At 40.9% G+C, this 17,057-nt stretch overlaps 2 protein-coding genes across 2 annotated transcripts; one reads left to right on the plus strand and one right to left on the minus strand.

The window, feature by feature from the left end:
• Positions 1 to 4,116: 4,116 nt before the first annotated feature.
• LOC104242928 (zeatin O-glucosyltransferase-like) lies at positions 4,117 to 5,849 on the plus strand. The gene has a single exon (XM_009798044.2). It carries the CDS (start codon positions 4,214 to 4,216, stop codon positions 5,603 to 5,605), a length of 1,392 nt encoding a protein of 463 aa, XP_009796346.1. The 5' UTR covers positions 4,117 to 4,213; the 3' UTR covers positions 5,606 to 5,849.
• A 541-nt stretch (positions 5,850 to 6,390) lies between these two features.
• Positions 6,391 to 8,160, minus strand: LOC104242929 (zeatin O-glucosyltransferase-like). The gene has a single exon (XM_009798045.2). The coding sequence runs from the start codon at positions 7,883 to 7,885 to the stop codon at positions 6,530 to 6,532; it is 1,356 nt and encodes a 451-aa protein (XP_009796347.1). The 5' UTR covers positions 7,886 to 8,160; the 3' UTR covers positions 6,391 to 6,529.
• Between the last annotated feature and the right edge of the window lie 8,897 nt (positions 8,161 to 17,057).

The following is a 17,057-nucleotide window of genomic DNA, read 5'->3' on the forward strand; positions in this document are numbered from 1 at the left end:
CTTGTTATGTCATTTGGGCTGACCAATGCCCCAGCAGCCTTCATGCACCTGATCCACAGTGTGTTCCATCTGTATCTCAACTCATTCATCATTGTCTTTATTGATGATATTCTGGTGTATTCCCGGAAACAAGAAGATCATGAGCAACACCTGAGGACTGTGCTTCAGACTCTGAGAGAGAAGAAGTTGTAAACTAAGTTCTCAAAATGTGAGTTTTGGTTGGATTTCGTGGCATTCTTAGGCCACGTAGTGTTGAGTGAGGGTATTCAGGTGGATCCGAAGAAAGTAGAGGTAGCGCAGAGTTGGCCAAGACCATCCTCAGCTACAGAGATCCTCAGGTTTCTTGGCTTGGTGGGTTATTACCGTCATTTTGTGGAGGGGTTTTCATCGATTGCAGCCCCTATGACCAGACTGACCCAGAAGGGTGCTCCGTTCCAGTAGACGGAAGAGTGTGAGGCGAGCTTTCAGAAACCCAAGACAACTTTGACTACAACCCCAATTTTGATACCGCCTACTGGTTCATGGTCTTATACGGTCTATTGTGATTCCTGGAGGATTGGCCTCGGAGCGGTGTTGATGCAGGACGATAGCGTGATTGCCTACGCGTCCAGACAGTTGAAGGTACATGAGAAGAATTACCCTGTCCACGACCTTGAGTTAGCTGCCATTGTTCACGCCCTAAAGATCTGGCGTCATTATTTGTACGGGGTTCCTTATAAGATTTATACTGATCATCGGAGCTTGCAACACCTGTTCAAGCAAAAGGATCTAAATTTGCGCCAGAGGAGATGGTTAGAGTTACTGAAGGACTATGATATCACTATTTTGTACCACCCAGGCAAGGCCAATGTGTTGGCCGATGCCTTGAGTCGCCGGGCAGAGAGTTTGGGGATGGCTTATTTACCAGCATCGGAGAGGCCTATGGTGATGGATGTTCAGGCTTTAGCCAGCCAGTTTGTGAGATTGGATCTTTCGGAGCCCAGTCGGGTTCTAGCTTGCGTGGTTTCTCGATCTTCCTTATTTGATCGTATTAGGGAGCGTCAATATAGTGACCTTCATTTGTTTGTCCTCAGGGACAAGTTCAGCATGTGATGCCAGAGATGTGACTATTGGTAATGACGGGGTATTGAGGATGTAGGGTCAGATTTGTGTACCCAATGTTGATGAGCTTCGGGAGTTGATTCTAGAGGAGGCCCATAGTTCGTGGTATTCCATTCATTCGGGTGCCGCGAAGATGTATCAGGATTTGAGACAACACTATTGGTTGGGTTTAGAAAGATATAGTTGGGTTTGTAGCGCAGTGCCTCAACTGTCAGCAGGTGAAGTATGAGCACCAGAGATCGGGTGGGTTGCTTAAGTAGATAGAGATTCCGGAATGGAAGTGGGAGAGGATCACCATGGACTTCGTAGTTGGGCTCCCACGGACTTTGAGAAAGTTCGATGCTATTTAAGTGATTGTGGATCGGCTGACCAAGTCCGCTCACTTCATTCCTGTGTACTACCTACTCTTCGGAGCGTCTAGCGGAGATTTATATCCGGGAGATTATTCGTCTGCATGGTATTCCAGTTTCCATCATTTCAGATAGAGGTACTCAGTTTACGTCACGGTTCTGGAGGGTCATTTAGCATGAGTTGGGTACTCGGGTGGAGTTGAGTACAACATTTCACCCTTAGACAGACGGACAGTCTGAGCACATTATTCAGATTCTTGAGGATATGCTCTGTGAGTGTGTGATTGAGTTTGGAGGGTCTTGGGATCAGTTCTTGCCATTGGCGGAGTTTACCTACAACAACAACTATCAGTCCAGTATTCAGATGGCACCGTATGAGGCTTTATATGGTAGGAGGTATAGATCACCGGTGGGTTGGTTTGAGCCGGGTGAGGCTAGATTATTAGACACAGACTTGGTTCAGGATACTTTGGAGAATGTTAAGGTAATTCAGGATAGACTCCGTACAGTCTAGTCCAGATAGAAGAGTTACACGAACCGGAAGGTTCGTGATGTTTCCTATATGGTTGGAGAGCAGGTTCTGCTTCAAATTTCGCCTATGAAGGGCGTTATGAGTTTCGGGAAGAAAGGAAAGTTGAGTCCGAGGTTTATTGGCCCTTTTGAGATATTGCGGCGTGTTGGGGAGGTTGCTTATGAGCTTGCCCTACCTCCCAGCTTGGCAGGAGTTCACCCAGTATTTCATGTTTTGATGCTCCAGAGGTATCACGGTGATCCGTCGCACGTGTTGGATTTCAGTTCAGTCCAGTTGGACAAGGATCTATCCTATGTTAAGGAGCCAGTGACAATATTGAACATGCATGTTAGAAAGCTGAGGTCAAAGAACATTGCATCAGTAAAGGTTCAGTGGCGAGGTCAGCCGGTCGAGGAGGCGACCTGGGAGACCGAGAAGGATATGCGCAACCATTACCCTCATCTTTTCACTACTTCAGGTATGTCTCTATGCTCGTTCGAGGACGAATGAATGTTTAAGTGTAGGAGGATGTGACGACCCGGCCAATCGTTTTAAGAATTAACGCCCCGATCCCCTATTAACTGCTTTTTTCATATTTATTTCTACTATTTTGATTTGCCGGGATGTTCGGTTTTGAGTTTCGGAGAGTGTTAGGACAATTAGTCCCTAAATGAGAGCTTAAGTGTTGGAAATTTGACTGTAGTCGGAACAGTGTGAAGACGGTCTCGGAATGGAATCCGATGGTTCTGTTAGCTCCGATGGGTGATTTCGAGCTTAGGGGCGTGTTCGGATTGTGTTTTGGAGGTCCGTAGCTAATTTAGGCTTGAAATGCCGAAAGTCGAATTTTGAAGTTTCCGGTTCAATAGTGAGATTTTGATCAGAGGGTCGGAATGGAATTTGGAAGTTGGAGTATCTCCGTAGTGTCGAATCGGTTTATTTTCCACATTAATAGGCTTACCTAGTCGTAGGGACTAGGTGCCGTCACGATGGTTCACGGAGGGCGAACTGGTTCGTGACAGAATGGGAGGTACATTTCGACAAATATAGTAAATTTTTCATAATTGGTATATAAGCTTTGACAAATTAATTTGTTACTCCATATGAATAATTTCAAGATGAGTTTAACTGATATCAGTAGTTTTTTTTAAAAAAATATTTAATACAGCAGTGAATTTTTAAGGGGTGAATCTAATATCCCACATACCTCGCATCAGAATAGAAAGAGAAAGTTAAGGGTTATATAAAAGCGAGTTCAAGATTTAATTATTGAGTCAACTTCGGGGTTAAAACCCAAGGAGACAAAACACCAAGACACGAAAGGTTAAGCCAAAACTGATAATATGCGGAGTCCTTATATATTTACCTGTCAGAAAATAAAAAAGAAAAAAATTTAAAATAGTATTATTCTCTTAGATAAAGTATTCCTCATTTTTTTTTGTAAAAAATAAAAAAAGGAAAAAACAAGAGACCATGTAGTGATTCACCTCATGACCTCATCAAAGCTCCCTAAAATTGCCTAACTAACCTTATAGGAATTCTTGACGATTTTTAATTTTTCATGTGCTAATGTCCACGTAATCTTCATGAATTCGGGCAACGGACTGATTCAAGTCATTTTATTTGGTTGATTCAAGTCAAAAACAATAATCTGAATCAACCTGGAAATAAAATAATATTATTCAATTAAAATAAGTAAGACATGTAACGGTTGAATTCAAAATAAATAAGTAATTAGTCCGTGATTAAGACATGTATTTGTCAATTTCTCCCAGTGTGTTTTGTTTAATGGTAGACCACAAATTTTCAAAGGTTTGAATTTGCTATTTGTTTGATTTCCAACCCGTGTCCTGTACTCTCTTTAGGGCCCGCTTAATCCGGATTTGTGCCAAAAAATCCCACTTTGAAGGCCCCTCGATTAATCCGGATTTGCACCAGAAAGTCCCGCTTTGAGGTGGTAAAACGCTCCTCTAAAGACGACTTCATACCCAGGGTTCAAACCCTAAACCTCTGGTTAAGGATGGAGAAGTACTTGTCACATATTTGATTTGTACGTATATATTAATCATGGCCGGTTGAAATGAAAAGGAAATTTCTCTTTATAAACACTTTTGACAACAACATTTATGGTTAAATAATCAAAGTTTCCAAGTCTTAGTTCTGTTTACATTTGCTCAATTCTCATATATTTCAAAGTCAATACCTTGAAAAAACACAAAAAAGTTTGAATACTAAAAACCTTCTAATTTCTTTCATGGATAGCAGCAAGTTGAAACAAGATGAAGTAGCTATAGTTATGGTTCCATTTCCAGGTCAAGGACATCTCAATCAACTTCTCCAACTTGCTTGTTTAATCTCCTCATCATATAATCTTCCAGTATACTATGTTGGCTCAGCGACACATAATCGTCAAGCCAGGGTTCGCGCCAATGCCTTGAATCCTTTAGACATAGCCAAAATCCAATTTCATGACATCCCAACTCCTGAATTTGCCTCACCTCCACCTGATTTTAATTCCTTAAACAAATTCCCCGCGCATCTTGAGCCATCATGGGCTGCTTGTATGCTTATGCGCGAGCCTATTGCTTCATTCTTTCACGATATTTCATCTAAAACAAGACGAGTTGTTGTTGTACATGATTCTTTAATGTCTTATAATGTTCAGGATGTTTCTTCCTTGTCCAATGCAGAATCCTATATATTTAATTGCATTTCAGTTTTCACTTTGTACTGCTTGATATGCTTATCTTGTGGTATGTCTATACAACTTGAAGAAGAATTGCTTAAAACTTTACCTTCCCTTGAAGGAATTATGACAGATGAAATCAGGGAACGCGGAGCTTCTCAGAGTCCGTATATGGATATTAGATCAGGTGATATTCATAATACGAGCAGAGTAATCGAAGGCAAGTTTCTTGATTTGTTGGTAGAAGTAACAAGTACACAGAACAAGAAACAATGGGCAATTGGACCGGTTCTGCCTGCTAAACTAGATCACGTCTCGAATACGAACAATATATGTTTGGAGTGGCTTAACAAGCAACCTCCAAGATCAGTTCTTTATATATCATTTGGAACAACAACTTCATTTTCTGATAGGGAAATCAAGGAGCTCGCGATGGGATTAGAGCAGAGCAAACAGAGGTTTATATGGGTGTTGAGAGATGCCGATAGAGGAGATATCTTTACTGGGGAAGCTAGAAAAGTTGAGTTGCCAGAAGGATTCGAGGAAAGAGTAAAAGAAGTAGGCTTAGTGGTAAGAGAATGGGCGCCACAACTAGAAATCTTGGCTCATTCGTCGACTGGTGGATTCATGAGTCATTGTGGTTGGAATTCTTGCATAGAGAGTATTACTATGGGAGTGCCAATAGCTGCTTGGCCTATGCACTCTGACCAACCAATAAATGGTTTCTTGGTGATGGAAATATTGAAAATAGGTCTGATTGTTAGGGAGTGGGAGAAACGCGAGGAGCTAGTGAGTGCATCTACCATTGAGAACGTCGTAAGGAAGTTAATGGCATCAGAAGAAGGCGACGAAATTAGAAAAAGGGCAGATGAATTGGGAGAAGCTGTAAGGCTGTCCACAGAGAAACGGGGTGCATCTCGAATGGAGTTGGATTCTTTCATCGCGCATATCACAAGATAGACTTGTTTTTCACTAATTCGCAAGGCTAAGGGGTCTAGCTCTATCTTCTTTGGTTACTTTACAATGCTCTTAAAACCTGTCCCTTGTCTGTTTCTTGGCTCAGACTAGTTTATGTTCTTGTATTTCTCAGTTGTTTGCATATAAATGCAATGACAAAATGACATTCCTATGTGCTGTATTGGGTGTTTTCTTGCTAATCAATGATGTTTGGTTTAATATAAAACAGTTTGATACTTGTCCGATATGCTTTGAACTTCTGATATTGTCAAGGTTAATTAATTCTGATAGCTGCATATAACTTTTAGATTATAATGTGACTAAAATTCATTGTATGTAAGTCATTAATATGGCACATGTAACTAAGAGTTTAAAAGCAGTCATGTTTTCTACCTATATACACTTGTATGTGTTATCTGCAAGATGCAATTTTGAGATTTCACTTCTCTAAATATTTTTCTAGTCCTTTTAAGTGGCTGATAAGTGTACTTAAAAAGTTGTTGTATAATATCCCTATATGAGAATCAGTATCCCAAGACATATCACATATATTGCTCGGACTCTTCAAAAATATTGTTGGGTGCATGTCTGATTCTCCAAAAACTATGAATTATTTTTGAAGAATCCGAAACGGATGCGACAACATTCTTAGAGGGTCTGAGTAACACTTCCCAAGACAAATCAGGTCCCCTATTTCCAAAAAAAATCCTTTTTCAACTAATCTGATCTTTGTGAATTACTAACATTATCCAATGAAGTACTCCCTCCGTTCACTGTTACTTGACATGTATACTAAAAATAGATTTTTATTTTTACTTGTCACTTTACGCATAAATGAGAATATGTTTTCATTGTCATGGCATTCCCTATATATAGTGTATTGATATGTTTTCTTACATTATACCTCTTGTGCTAACTAAGAAAAACTCAACGAGTAATGTGGGCGATGAACGAGTCCATCTCAGCGCGGTTTACGCCCCCATCTGTTACTGATTTCTTGATAGCATTACTCAAATCAGCTGCTCTTTTCCTCATCTCATCTCCCTGTGGTGAAGCCATCAAAGTTTTCACTGCATTTTCAACCATTTCTGATGTAGCAAGTTCATCTCTACGAGTCCATGGCCTAACAGTTAGTCCAAGTTTCAAATACTTTGTCACAAGTTGAGAATTCCTTGGCTGATCTGAATGCATTGGCCAGGCTGCTATAGGAACTCCGAAAGAAATACTTTCCATACACGAATTCCATCCACAATGACTCATAAAACCGCCCGTTGAATTATGTGCTAATATTTCCAATTGAGGTGCCCAGTCTCTTACTATAATCCCTCTTCCTTTTATTTTCTCTTCATATCCTTCAGGCAATTGTACTTTTCTAACTTCACTTGTAAAAACATCTCCTTTATCAGCATCTCTGAGTACCCAAATGAACTTTTGTTCGCTTTTCTCTAGACCAATTGCGAGTTCTTTGACTTCTTCATCACACAACGAAGTAGTCGTTCCAAATGACACGAAAATAACTGAGTTTTGTTCTTGTTTGTCAAGCCAATGGAGGGACTCGTGGCGTTTGTTGGAATCTTTGCTTGTCTCTTTTGGCTCCAACGGATTGAATGGACCTATAGCCCATTGCTTCATTCCATCTTTTTCTTTGGACATTAAATCGAGGTACAAACTTTCAATTACTCGCGACGAATTGTAAAGTTCACCACAATGAATCTTCCCATCAAATTGTTCTTGTATCTTCAAATATTCCCAAAACTCTGTAGGGAAACAGTCTAAAATTGATGGAATATCCTCATAATATTCGGTTCCAGGTAGGACAGGTTTTCCTTTGAGTTCCCATAAAAATGAATATGAAAAGAAAGCTGAAGTACTATTCAAAGAATAGCACTCTGTATTTGGCATTTCAGGCAAATCTTGAACCACCCAATTCATCAAATTATCATTAATAACAACCACTTTCTTAAGATTCTTGCTCAAAAGTTCGCGTACTAGAGCGCAAACTGGCTCGCGGAGATGGAATGTGGCGTAGAAAGAAGGCATTAGCTGGTTTGGGAATTTGTTTGAAGCATTAGGATTTGGAAGGGGAGTTTCAAAAGAAGGTGTTTGAAATTCATGAAAATGAATGTTTGTTATATTGAGAGGATCAAAACCATGAGCCCGAATTTTCGCCTGTTGAATATGAGCAATGGTTCCAACATAATAGACAGGGATATTGTACGAGGAAACGAGTCGAGAGAGATGGAGAAGTTGATTTAGATGGCCTTGTGCCGGAAGTGGTACCATGACCACTGCCACTCTGTCCGCTTCTTGTAGTGACGAAGCCAGGAATTTCAATTCAGTATTAATTTCTGACAAAGGGTGTTCAACTGACGACCTTTCACCTGCTGTAGAATCACCCTTGGCGTCTTGTGCACCATTTTGGCCATGGGTTTTTGAGGTAAAGCTTTTGAGCCATAGGTAAGCTATTAGTTCTCTAGTGATACAATTTCAGAATTAATCTAATGAAGTGTATTATTGAGGAACAAAAAGGATCATTTTATAAGCAATGGTTTTGAAGATTGCAACAAATATTGGCCAACCATTTGCTACAAGATATAGACTTTTATTTTACATTATCTCTTGATTTTGTTCAAGACGACAAATGTAGAAGAAACACCAATAACAAGACAATTGAATGTCATATTCATACAACGTGGACCTAATGGCAAGAAACCAATATGACAAAATTAAGCTAAACAGCTTTTGCATCATGAATGGTTTGGCCAGTGAAAATTGAACCAGCAACCTTGGTTTTACACCTCAAATTTTCGAGCATTGTCCTAATGGTTTCACTATTATCAGACCACCTTCCAGAAAAGTGTTCAATGATATTCATGACTAAAGAGTAGACTTAGTTCTGTACAATCTTATCATCTTCAGTCTTGGTTGCATGCACTATTTGAATGCGCTGGTCTTGAGTGAGATAATTATCCCACCATCCTTTCAGTTGACCAGTAAATCCGGAAATAATCATTTCTGCAATTGCCCTATCTGTATTCTTATTAACTTTACAGATAGTATTGTACATAAGCATTCTATGTACTGTCGTATAAATTTGCCTTTGAACCCGTTAGATCACTGAGCTACGTTTTTGGGTCTGTCAAGGAGATTTAAAATATAAAAATAAAGGTACAAATAAAATTTTGCGTTATATGTACAATATAATTTTCCAACGAAGGAGGTTTCGGTCAAACCCCGTCTACCCCTGTTTTCACCTATATTTAATGAAATGAGTGCAAACGTTAGATACTTGGGTTCAAATTCCACCAAGACAAAAAATATAAACTATTGTATATATTTTCTTCTAGAAAAACTGATGAAGTTGATACTATGTTACAATAGTAGAGTCCAACTCAATCGCACAACTGACTTTGTCACAAGAAAAAGCATGCAAGTGATAATACTACAAATACAATAGACCTAACAATGAGAACTATTGTAGTCAGGGGCGGAATGGGTATTCGAATTTTTTTTACAGAAAAATTATACTATATATATATAAGGTTAATTTTTTTAAAATATATATTACATGTTTGAATCTATTGATTACTTTGCGTATTCACTTCTTTAACTTCTTTATTTTTTTGAATTCTTTTGAGTGAAAATCCTGTTTTCACCACTAATTGTAGTGAGTTGTACTACTTGTTCCTTTCTTTTGAACTTTCCTATTATCATGTGTTCCCTTTACTATAATGTCGTGATTCAACTGATAATTTGATACAAGTGTGGGGCTTACAACGTGACGATAAAATTTTTGGGAAAATAACATTGTATAATCGCTCTTAAAATAATAGTCGAAAAAATGTATATATATATATATATATATATATATATATTCTGTATGTTATATACAAAATTATATATTTTTTCGGCTACCGAATATAATTATTTCTGGCGCAAAGTAAAAAAAAAAAACCCCTAATTTCTTTCCATAGTTAATAGCTACGGGTTTTATTCAAAATCTTATGTTCCGAATATTTTTTAATGTTATAGCAAAGTGTTGTTATAGAGAACATATATTATAACATAACATGAAAATTGCTTCCGAAAAAAGCTTTTATAGTGAAGTATTTCTATATGGATATGGTGTTACAGAGATTGTATTGGTTGCTGTAAAACGAAAGTGAAAAAGTAAGAGTGTGTCTAATTTTATGCATTAAACAAGTCAGTGGACATGGAAAAGAAAAGATTTGACATCATGGCCTAATATAGTCGAATTGTAATTACTAGACAAATCATGGCTTTTATGATTTTGAAGTTTATTGAGATTCTATATGCATTCAAAAGGTAAATAAGATATTGTTTCTTTATTTTTTTTAGAAGTTATGGGAGTTAAGTAAAATTTATTTTATTTTTCTAATAATAAGATGGCAATTTGAAAACAGTCTTAAATGTCCTAAAAGGAAAGCTGGTTTTTAAGTTTTAACACAATTACACAAGTGACTCAATGCTGGCGTAACAAGAGGGCAATTCCCAAGACGTTCTCGCAGTATTACGTTAAGTCAAACTCAGAATTCGACTGAGCTACTGGAATTTGGGAAAACCCATGTAAAACTAGGAGCCCGGAACTGAAATGTTGTATTTTTGGACTTAGTTATCAAAATACAACTAAGTCCAAAAAATTTAGGTGAAAAAAAAATTTAGTTATCAAATTTTTCTCAAAATACAACCATGTTTTCTATTGTTTTATAGGTATCTGATCCTTAGATAGCCAAACATAGTTTGCCTAACGTCTCAAGATAGTTGCTGAATGTTTGACGACCCGGCCGGTCGTCATAAGAGTTAACGCCCTGATCCCCTATTAACTGCTTTCCCCGTGTTTATTTTTGCTATTTTGATTTGCCGGGATGTTCGATTTTGAGTTTCGGAGAGTTTTGGTACACTTAGTCCCTAAATGAGAGCTTAAGTGTTGGAAATTTAACCGTAGTCGAAACAGTGTGAAGACGACCTCGTAATGGAAATCTGATGGTTTCGTTAGTTCCGATGGGTGATTTCGGGCTTAAGGAGTGTTCGGATTGTGTTTTGGAGGTCCGTAGCTAATTTAGGCTTGAAATGTCGAAAGTCGAATTTTGAAGTTTCCGGTTCGATAGTGAGATTTTGATCCGAGGGTCGGAATACAATTCCGGAAGTTGGAGTATCCCCGTAGTGTTGAATGTGACGTGTGTGCAAAATTTCAGGTCATTCGGACGAGGTTTGATAGACTTTTTGATCGAAAGCGTATTTTTAGAGTTTTGGAGTTTTTAGGCTTGAATCCGCGGTTGATTCGTCGTTTCGATGTTGTTTTAAGTGTTTTAAGGATTGGTATAAGTTTGGACAGTGTTATTAGTCTTGTTTGTGTTTTTGGTTGAGATCCCGGGAGCCTTGGGATGATTTCGGATGGTTGACGGAAGGATTTGGAGTTTGGAGTCATAGCTGAAGTTGTAACTGCTGTCATAACCGCATTTGCGGTTGAGAGGCCGCAGGTGCGACTCCCGCAGATGCGGAATCCAGCCGCATAAGCGGCAGATGAGGAAGGGGCCAGGAACCGCAGAAGCGGCACCTGCGCGACCGCAGATGCGGATTCTGGGTCGCAGGTGCGGCGGTGAGGTTTTAAGTGAGAACCATAGAAGCGGTATCGCGGATGCGATTGTTGGACCGCAGATGCGGGATTGCTGGGCAGAACATATAAATAGTTGCCTTCGCAAATTTGAGCTATTCTTTCACCATTTTCATCTGGGAAATGAGCTTTTGGGGAGGTCTTTGAGAGGGAATTCAAGGGAACTTCGAGGAGGTAAGATTATTGGAACCTAAATCGTTATTGGAGTGATATTTATCATTATAAGTATGAAAAATTAAGGAAAATCAGTGGTAATTTGGGGGGTAGGGCTTGACTAATTAGAGATCTTTGAGTGATGATTTGAGGGGCCATTTGAGGTCCGATTTTGGTACTTTTGGTATGACTGAACTCGTGAGATTGTGAGGATCCTGAAAATGTAAATTATACCCGATTTCGAGATGTGGTCCCGAGGGGCATTTTGGTTATTTTACCTAATTTCGCGCATTAGCTTAGAATTTCTTTGTAGAATCAGTTACTTGAAGTGTTATTTACATTATGCAATTGAATTGAATAAATTTGGCTCATTTGGAGTCGAGTACTCGTGGCAAGAGCGTGGTTTCTGATTGATTTGAGCTGGTTCGAGACAAGTGGCCTAACCTTGTGTGGGGGGCCTTCCTCTTAGAATTTGGTATATTTGATAATTGGAATGCCTTGTACGTGAGGTGGCGAGTGTGTACTTGAGCTAATTGTTGAAAATTCGGGTCTTTAAAGTAATTTCAATTGTGTTCCTTTTTTATGTTTTATACTACTTGCAAATTTAAGCCTACTGTTAGCTTAGAAAAAGTATGTTTAATTGATTTAATTGCTTATTTGCTTAACCTACCTTAATTGTATTATGTGAAGCATGTTATGTTAGAATTACCTGTTTTACTTGGTACGAAACTGAGCTTAGTTGAGTATTCTTTGTGTTGCTGCTATGTGTTTTACTTTGGGACTACGGGATGGCATCCCGGAAGATCCCCTGTACGCATTTATGATTTGAGATGAGGTGCGGGATACCAAGAGATTCTCAGGGTACCAAGAGATCCCTGACATATATATTGAAGATACTGAGAGATCCCCGGTTATTATCCTTGTGAAGAGTGTTGTTTCCTTGTGATTGTCTTTATCTCTGTTCCAATTATTGTATTCCTTATTATCATGAATTAAATTCTTACTGTCAGTTTTCAATTGTACTGCTTATCTCATTCTGTCATCTCTATATTTACTTTATCTCAGTAGGGCCCTGACCTTCCTCGTCACTACCCGACCGAGGTTAGGTTTGACACTTACTGAGTACCATTGTGGTGTACTCATGCCCCTTTTTGTACATGTTTTTCATGTGCAGATCCATGTACCTCTACTCAGACTTACCGTCATTGAGGCGAGGCGATCCTTCGGTATGTGCTGCGTCCGCAAATCAAGGAGTCTCTCTCCATTCTCTCGTGTAGTTATAGCCCTTCTGTATTTACTTTGTTTAAGACATTTTGGAGTTAGAGCACTATGTAGTATCCTTAGCTTGTGATTTCATGAGATTTCGGGTTTTGGGAAAAGTATTAGTTTTTGAGAGTTGATGTTGTGTATGTCGAGCGGTACTATTAAACACTATTTTATCCACTATTTCGGTTTTATTTGTTTTTCTTCCGCAAATTGGTTTATTTTCCGCATTAATAGGCTTACCTAGTCGTAGGGACTAAGTGCCTCACAATGGTTCACGGAGGGTGAACCGGGATCGTGACAAGTTGGTATCAGAGCTCTAGGTTCATAGGAGTCATGAATCACAAGCCGATTTATTAGAGTCTCGTGGATCGGTACGGAGACGTCTGTACTTATTTGCGAGAGGTTATGTAACTGTTAGGAAAATTACACATCATTTGATTTCCTTGTCGTGCGATATTTGATGTCATAATTCTAAACTTCTGTCTTCTATTCTCTCACAGATGGTGAGGACATGCGCTACCCGAGATGATCAGGCACCCGCGCCCCCTGCTGTAGCTGTCAAAGGCCGGGGCCAGGGTAGAGGCTGAGGACGCGCGCGTAGTGCAGCCAGAGCACCTGTGCGAGCTTCCACGAATAGTTCCAACCAAAATCCAGGCACCTGATACGCCTACTGCTACTACTCCTCCACTTCAGGAGACTCTGGCACAGTTCATGAGCATGTACACCATTTTGTCTCAGGAAGGGTTGCTTTCCCTCGCTGCAGCTACATCTCAGGCTGGGGGAGGAGCACAGACTCCCGCTGCCCGCACTCCTGAGTAGTGAGTGCATGTTGAGCAGGTCCCTGAGATTATTCATGTACAACCTGCAGTCCGTGATCAGCCCGAGGACAAGGAAACGACTTTCAAGGATGAGCAACTGAGGCTTGAGAGATTCAAGAAGTACAAGCCTCCTGTATTCAGTGGTCTAGCATCGGATGATGCTCTGGGATTTTTAGATGAGTGTTACTGCATTCTTAATACCATGGGTATATCAGGATCGAGCGGGGTTTCCTTCACTACTTTCTAGCTTCGAGGAGGCGCCTATGAGTGGTGGCCCACCTATAAGTTAGACAGTCTGAATGAGGCTGCTTCACTGACTTGGACTCAGTTTTCAGATCTGTTCCTGAGAGAGTATATTCCTCAGAGCCTTAGGGACGCATGGCGCGCAGAGTTTGAGCACTTGCGCCAGGGTGCTATGACTGTCTTAGAGTATGTTGTCTGTTACACTAGTTTGGCTAGACATGCACCAGCCTTGGTTTCTACTGTTCGCGAGAGGGTTCGCTAGTTTATTGAGGGCCTTATTCCCAGCATTAGGTCTAGCATGGCTCGTGAGTTGGAAATGGATATTTCTTATCAGCAGGTGGTGAGCATTGCTAGGAGGATTGAGGGTATGCATGCTAGGGATAGAGATAAGAGGGAGGCCAAGAGGTCTCGAGAGTCGGGCTATTATTCTGGTACCCGTGCCCCAGCTGCAGGTCGTCATGGTAGGGGTTATATGAGTCGCCCTGTTCATTCAGCTCTTCCAACAGCCAGTGGTATTCCAGCTCCTCCTAGACCTCATGAGCCTTATTATGCACCTCTAGTATCTAGCGCGCCTCCTACACAAGGTGCTTTTAGAGGTTAGTCCAGCAGACCTGGCCCGAGCTAGTCACAACCACCACGTCCTCCCAGAGCTTATTTTGTGTGTGGTGACACATGCCATGTGGTGAGGGATTGCCCTAGACTTGGGAGGATTGCGCCTCCACAGATTTCTCAGCCACAGCGCGCCCCGCGGAGTTCTCAGGCTATGGTTACAGCTCCAGTTGCTACCCCACCTGCTCGGCCAGCCAGAGGTGGAGTTTGAGGAGGTAGAAGTCGCCCTTTCAGGGGGAGGCCAGGCCCGATACTATGCCCTTCCTGCCCGTACCGAGGTTGTTGCCTCCGATTCTATCATCACATGTATTATACTGGTTTGTCACAGAGATGCATCGGTTTTATTCGATCCAGACTCCACTTACTCTTATGTGTATTCTTATTTTGCTCCGTATTTGGGTGTACTTCGGGGTTCTTTGAGTTCCCCCATTTATGTTTCTATTCCTGTGGGAGATTCTCTTGTTGTGGACCGCATTTATCGGTCGTGTTTGGTTGCTCTTAGTGGTTTTGAGACCAGAGCCGATTTATTGTTGCTCAACATGGTAGATTTTGATATTATCTTGGTCATAGACTGGTTGTCGCCCCATTATGCTATTCTTTATTATCACGCCAAAATTGTGATGTTGGTTATGCCAGGTGTACTGTGTGTTATGTGGAGGGGTACTTTAGAACACACTCCCAGTAGAGTTATTTCTTTCCTTAAGGCTCAACGAATGGTTGAGAAGGGGTGTGACATGTATTTAGCTTATGTGAGAGATGTCAGTATCGATACCCCTTCGGTTGATTCAGTCCCAGTAGTACGGGATTTTCCTGATGTGTTTCCATCTGATCTTCCGAGCATGTCACCTGATAGAGATATTGATTTTGGCATTGATTTGTTGCCGGGCACTCAGCCCATTTCTATTCCTCTGTATCGTATGGCTCCTCCTGAGTTGAAGGATCAGTTACAGGAATTGCTTGATAAGGGTTTTATTCGGCCCAGTGTATCACCTTGGGGTGCTCTTATCTTGTTTGTGAAGAAAAAAGATGGTTCTATGCGTATGCATATTAATTATCACCAGTTGAACAAAGTTACGGTGAAGAACCGTTATCCTTTACCTTGCATTGATGATCTGTTTGACCAGCTTCAGGGCACACGAGTGTTTTCTAAGATTGACTTGCGCTCAGGTTACCATTAGTTGAAGATTCAGGAGTCAGATATCCCGAAGACTGCTTTTAGGACTCGGTATGGTCATTATGAGTTCTTTGTTATGTCATTTGGGCTGACTAATGCCCTATCAGCCTTCATGCATCTGATGCATAATGTGTTCCATCCGTATCTTGATCTTTATTGATGATATTTTGGTGTATTCCCGAAGTCAAGAAGATCATGAGCAGCACCTGAGGACTGTGTTTCAGACTCTAAGAGAGAATAAGTTGTATGCTAAGTTCTCGAAATGTGAGTTTTGATTGGATTTCGTGGCATTCTTAGGCCACGTGGTGTCGAGTGAGGGTATTCAGGTGGATCCGAAAAAAGTAGAGGCAGTGCAGAGTTGGCCAACACCATTCTCAGCTACGGAGATCTGCAGTTTTCTTGGCTTGGCGGGTAATTACCGTCGTTTTGTGGAGGGGTTTTCATCGATTGCAGCTCCTATGACCAGACTGACCCAAAATGGTGCTCCGTTACAGTGGATGGAAGAGTGTGAGGCTTCCTTTCAGAAGCTCAATACAGCTTTGACTACAGCCCCAATTTTGATATTGCCTACCAGTTCGGGGTCTTATACGGTCTATTGTGATGCTTCGAGGATTGGCCTCGGAGCGATGTTGATGCAGGACGGTAGGGTAATTGCCTACGCGTCTAGACAGTTGATGGTACATGAGAAGAATTACCCTGTCCACGACCTTGAGTTAGCTGCCATTGTTCACTCCATGAAGATCTAGTGCCACTATTTGTACAAGGTTCCTTGTGAGATTGATACTGATAATCGGAGCTTGCAACACCTGTTCAAGCAAAAGGATCTAAATTTGCGCCAGAGGAGATGGTTAGAGTTGTTTAAGGACTATGATATCACTATTTTGTATCACCCGGGTAAGGCCAATTTTGTGGCCGATGCCTTGAGTCTCCGGACAAAGAGTTTGGGGAATTTGGATTATTTACCAGCATCGGAGAGGCCTATGGCGATGGATGTTCAGGCCTTAGCCAACCAGTTTGTGAGATTGGATCTTTCGGAGCCAGTCGGGTTCTAGCTTGCGTGGTTTCTCGGTCTTCCTTATTTGATCGTATTAGGGAGCAGTATGATGACCCTCATTTACTTGTCCTCAAGGACAAGATTCAGCACAGTGACGCTAGTGATGAGACTATTGGTGATGACGAGGTATTGAGGATGCAGGGTCGGATTTGTGTACCCAATGTTGATGGGCTTCGGGAGTTGATTCTAGAGGAGGCCCATAGTTCGCAGTATTCCATTCATCTGGGTGCCGCGAAGATGTATCAGGATTTGAGATAACACTATTGGTAGAGGCGGACGTAGAAAGATATAGTTAAGGGTTATATAAGAGCGTTTATTGGCCCTTTTGAGATATTACGGCGTGTTGGGGAGGTTGATTATGAGGTTGCCCTACCTCCCTGCTTGGTAGGAGTTTACCCAGTATTTCATATTTCGATGCTCCGGAGGTATCACGGTGATCCGTCACAGGTGTTGAATTTCAGTTCAGTCCAGTTGGACAAGGATCTATCCTATGTTGAGGAGCC

This window comes from Nicotiana sylvestris, chromosome 4, assembly GCF_000393655.2.
Source record: "Nicotiana sylvestris chromosome 4, ASM39365v2, whole genome shotgun sequence".
NCBI lineage: Eukaryota > Viridiplantae > Streptophyta > Magnoliopsida > Solanales > Solanaceae > Nicotiana > Nicotiana sylvestris.

Excerpts from the sequence above, each read along its gene's own strand:
- LOC104242928 (XM_009798044.2), top strand. The coding sequence starts at position 4,214 with ATGGATAGCAGCAAGTTGAAACAAGATGAAGTAGCTATAGTTATGGTT.
- LOC104242929 (XM_009798045.2), bottom strand. The coding sequence starts at position 7,885 with ATGGTACCACTTCCGGCACAAGGCCATCTAAATCAACTTCTCCATCTC.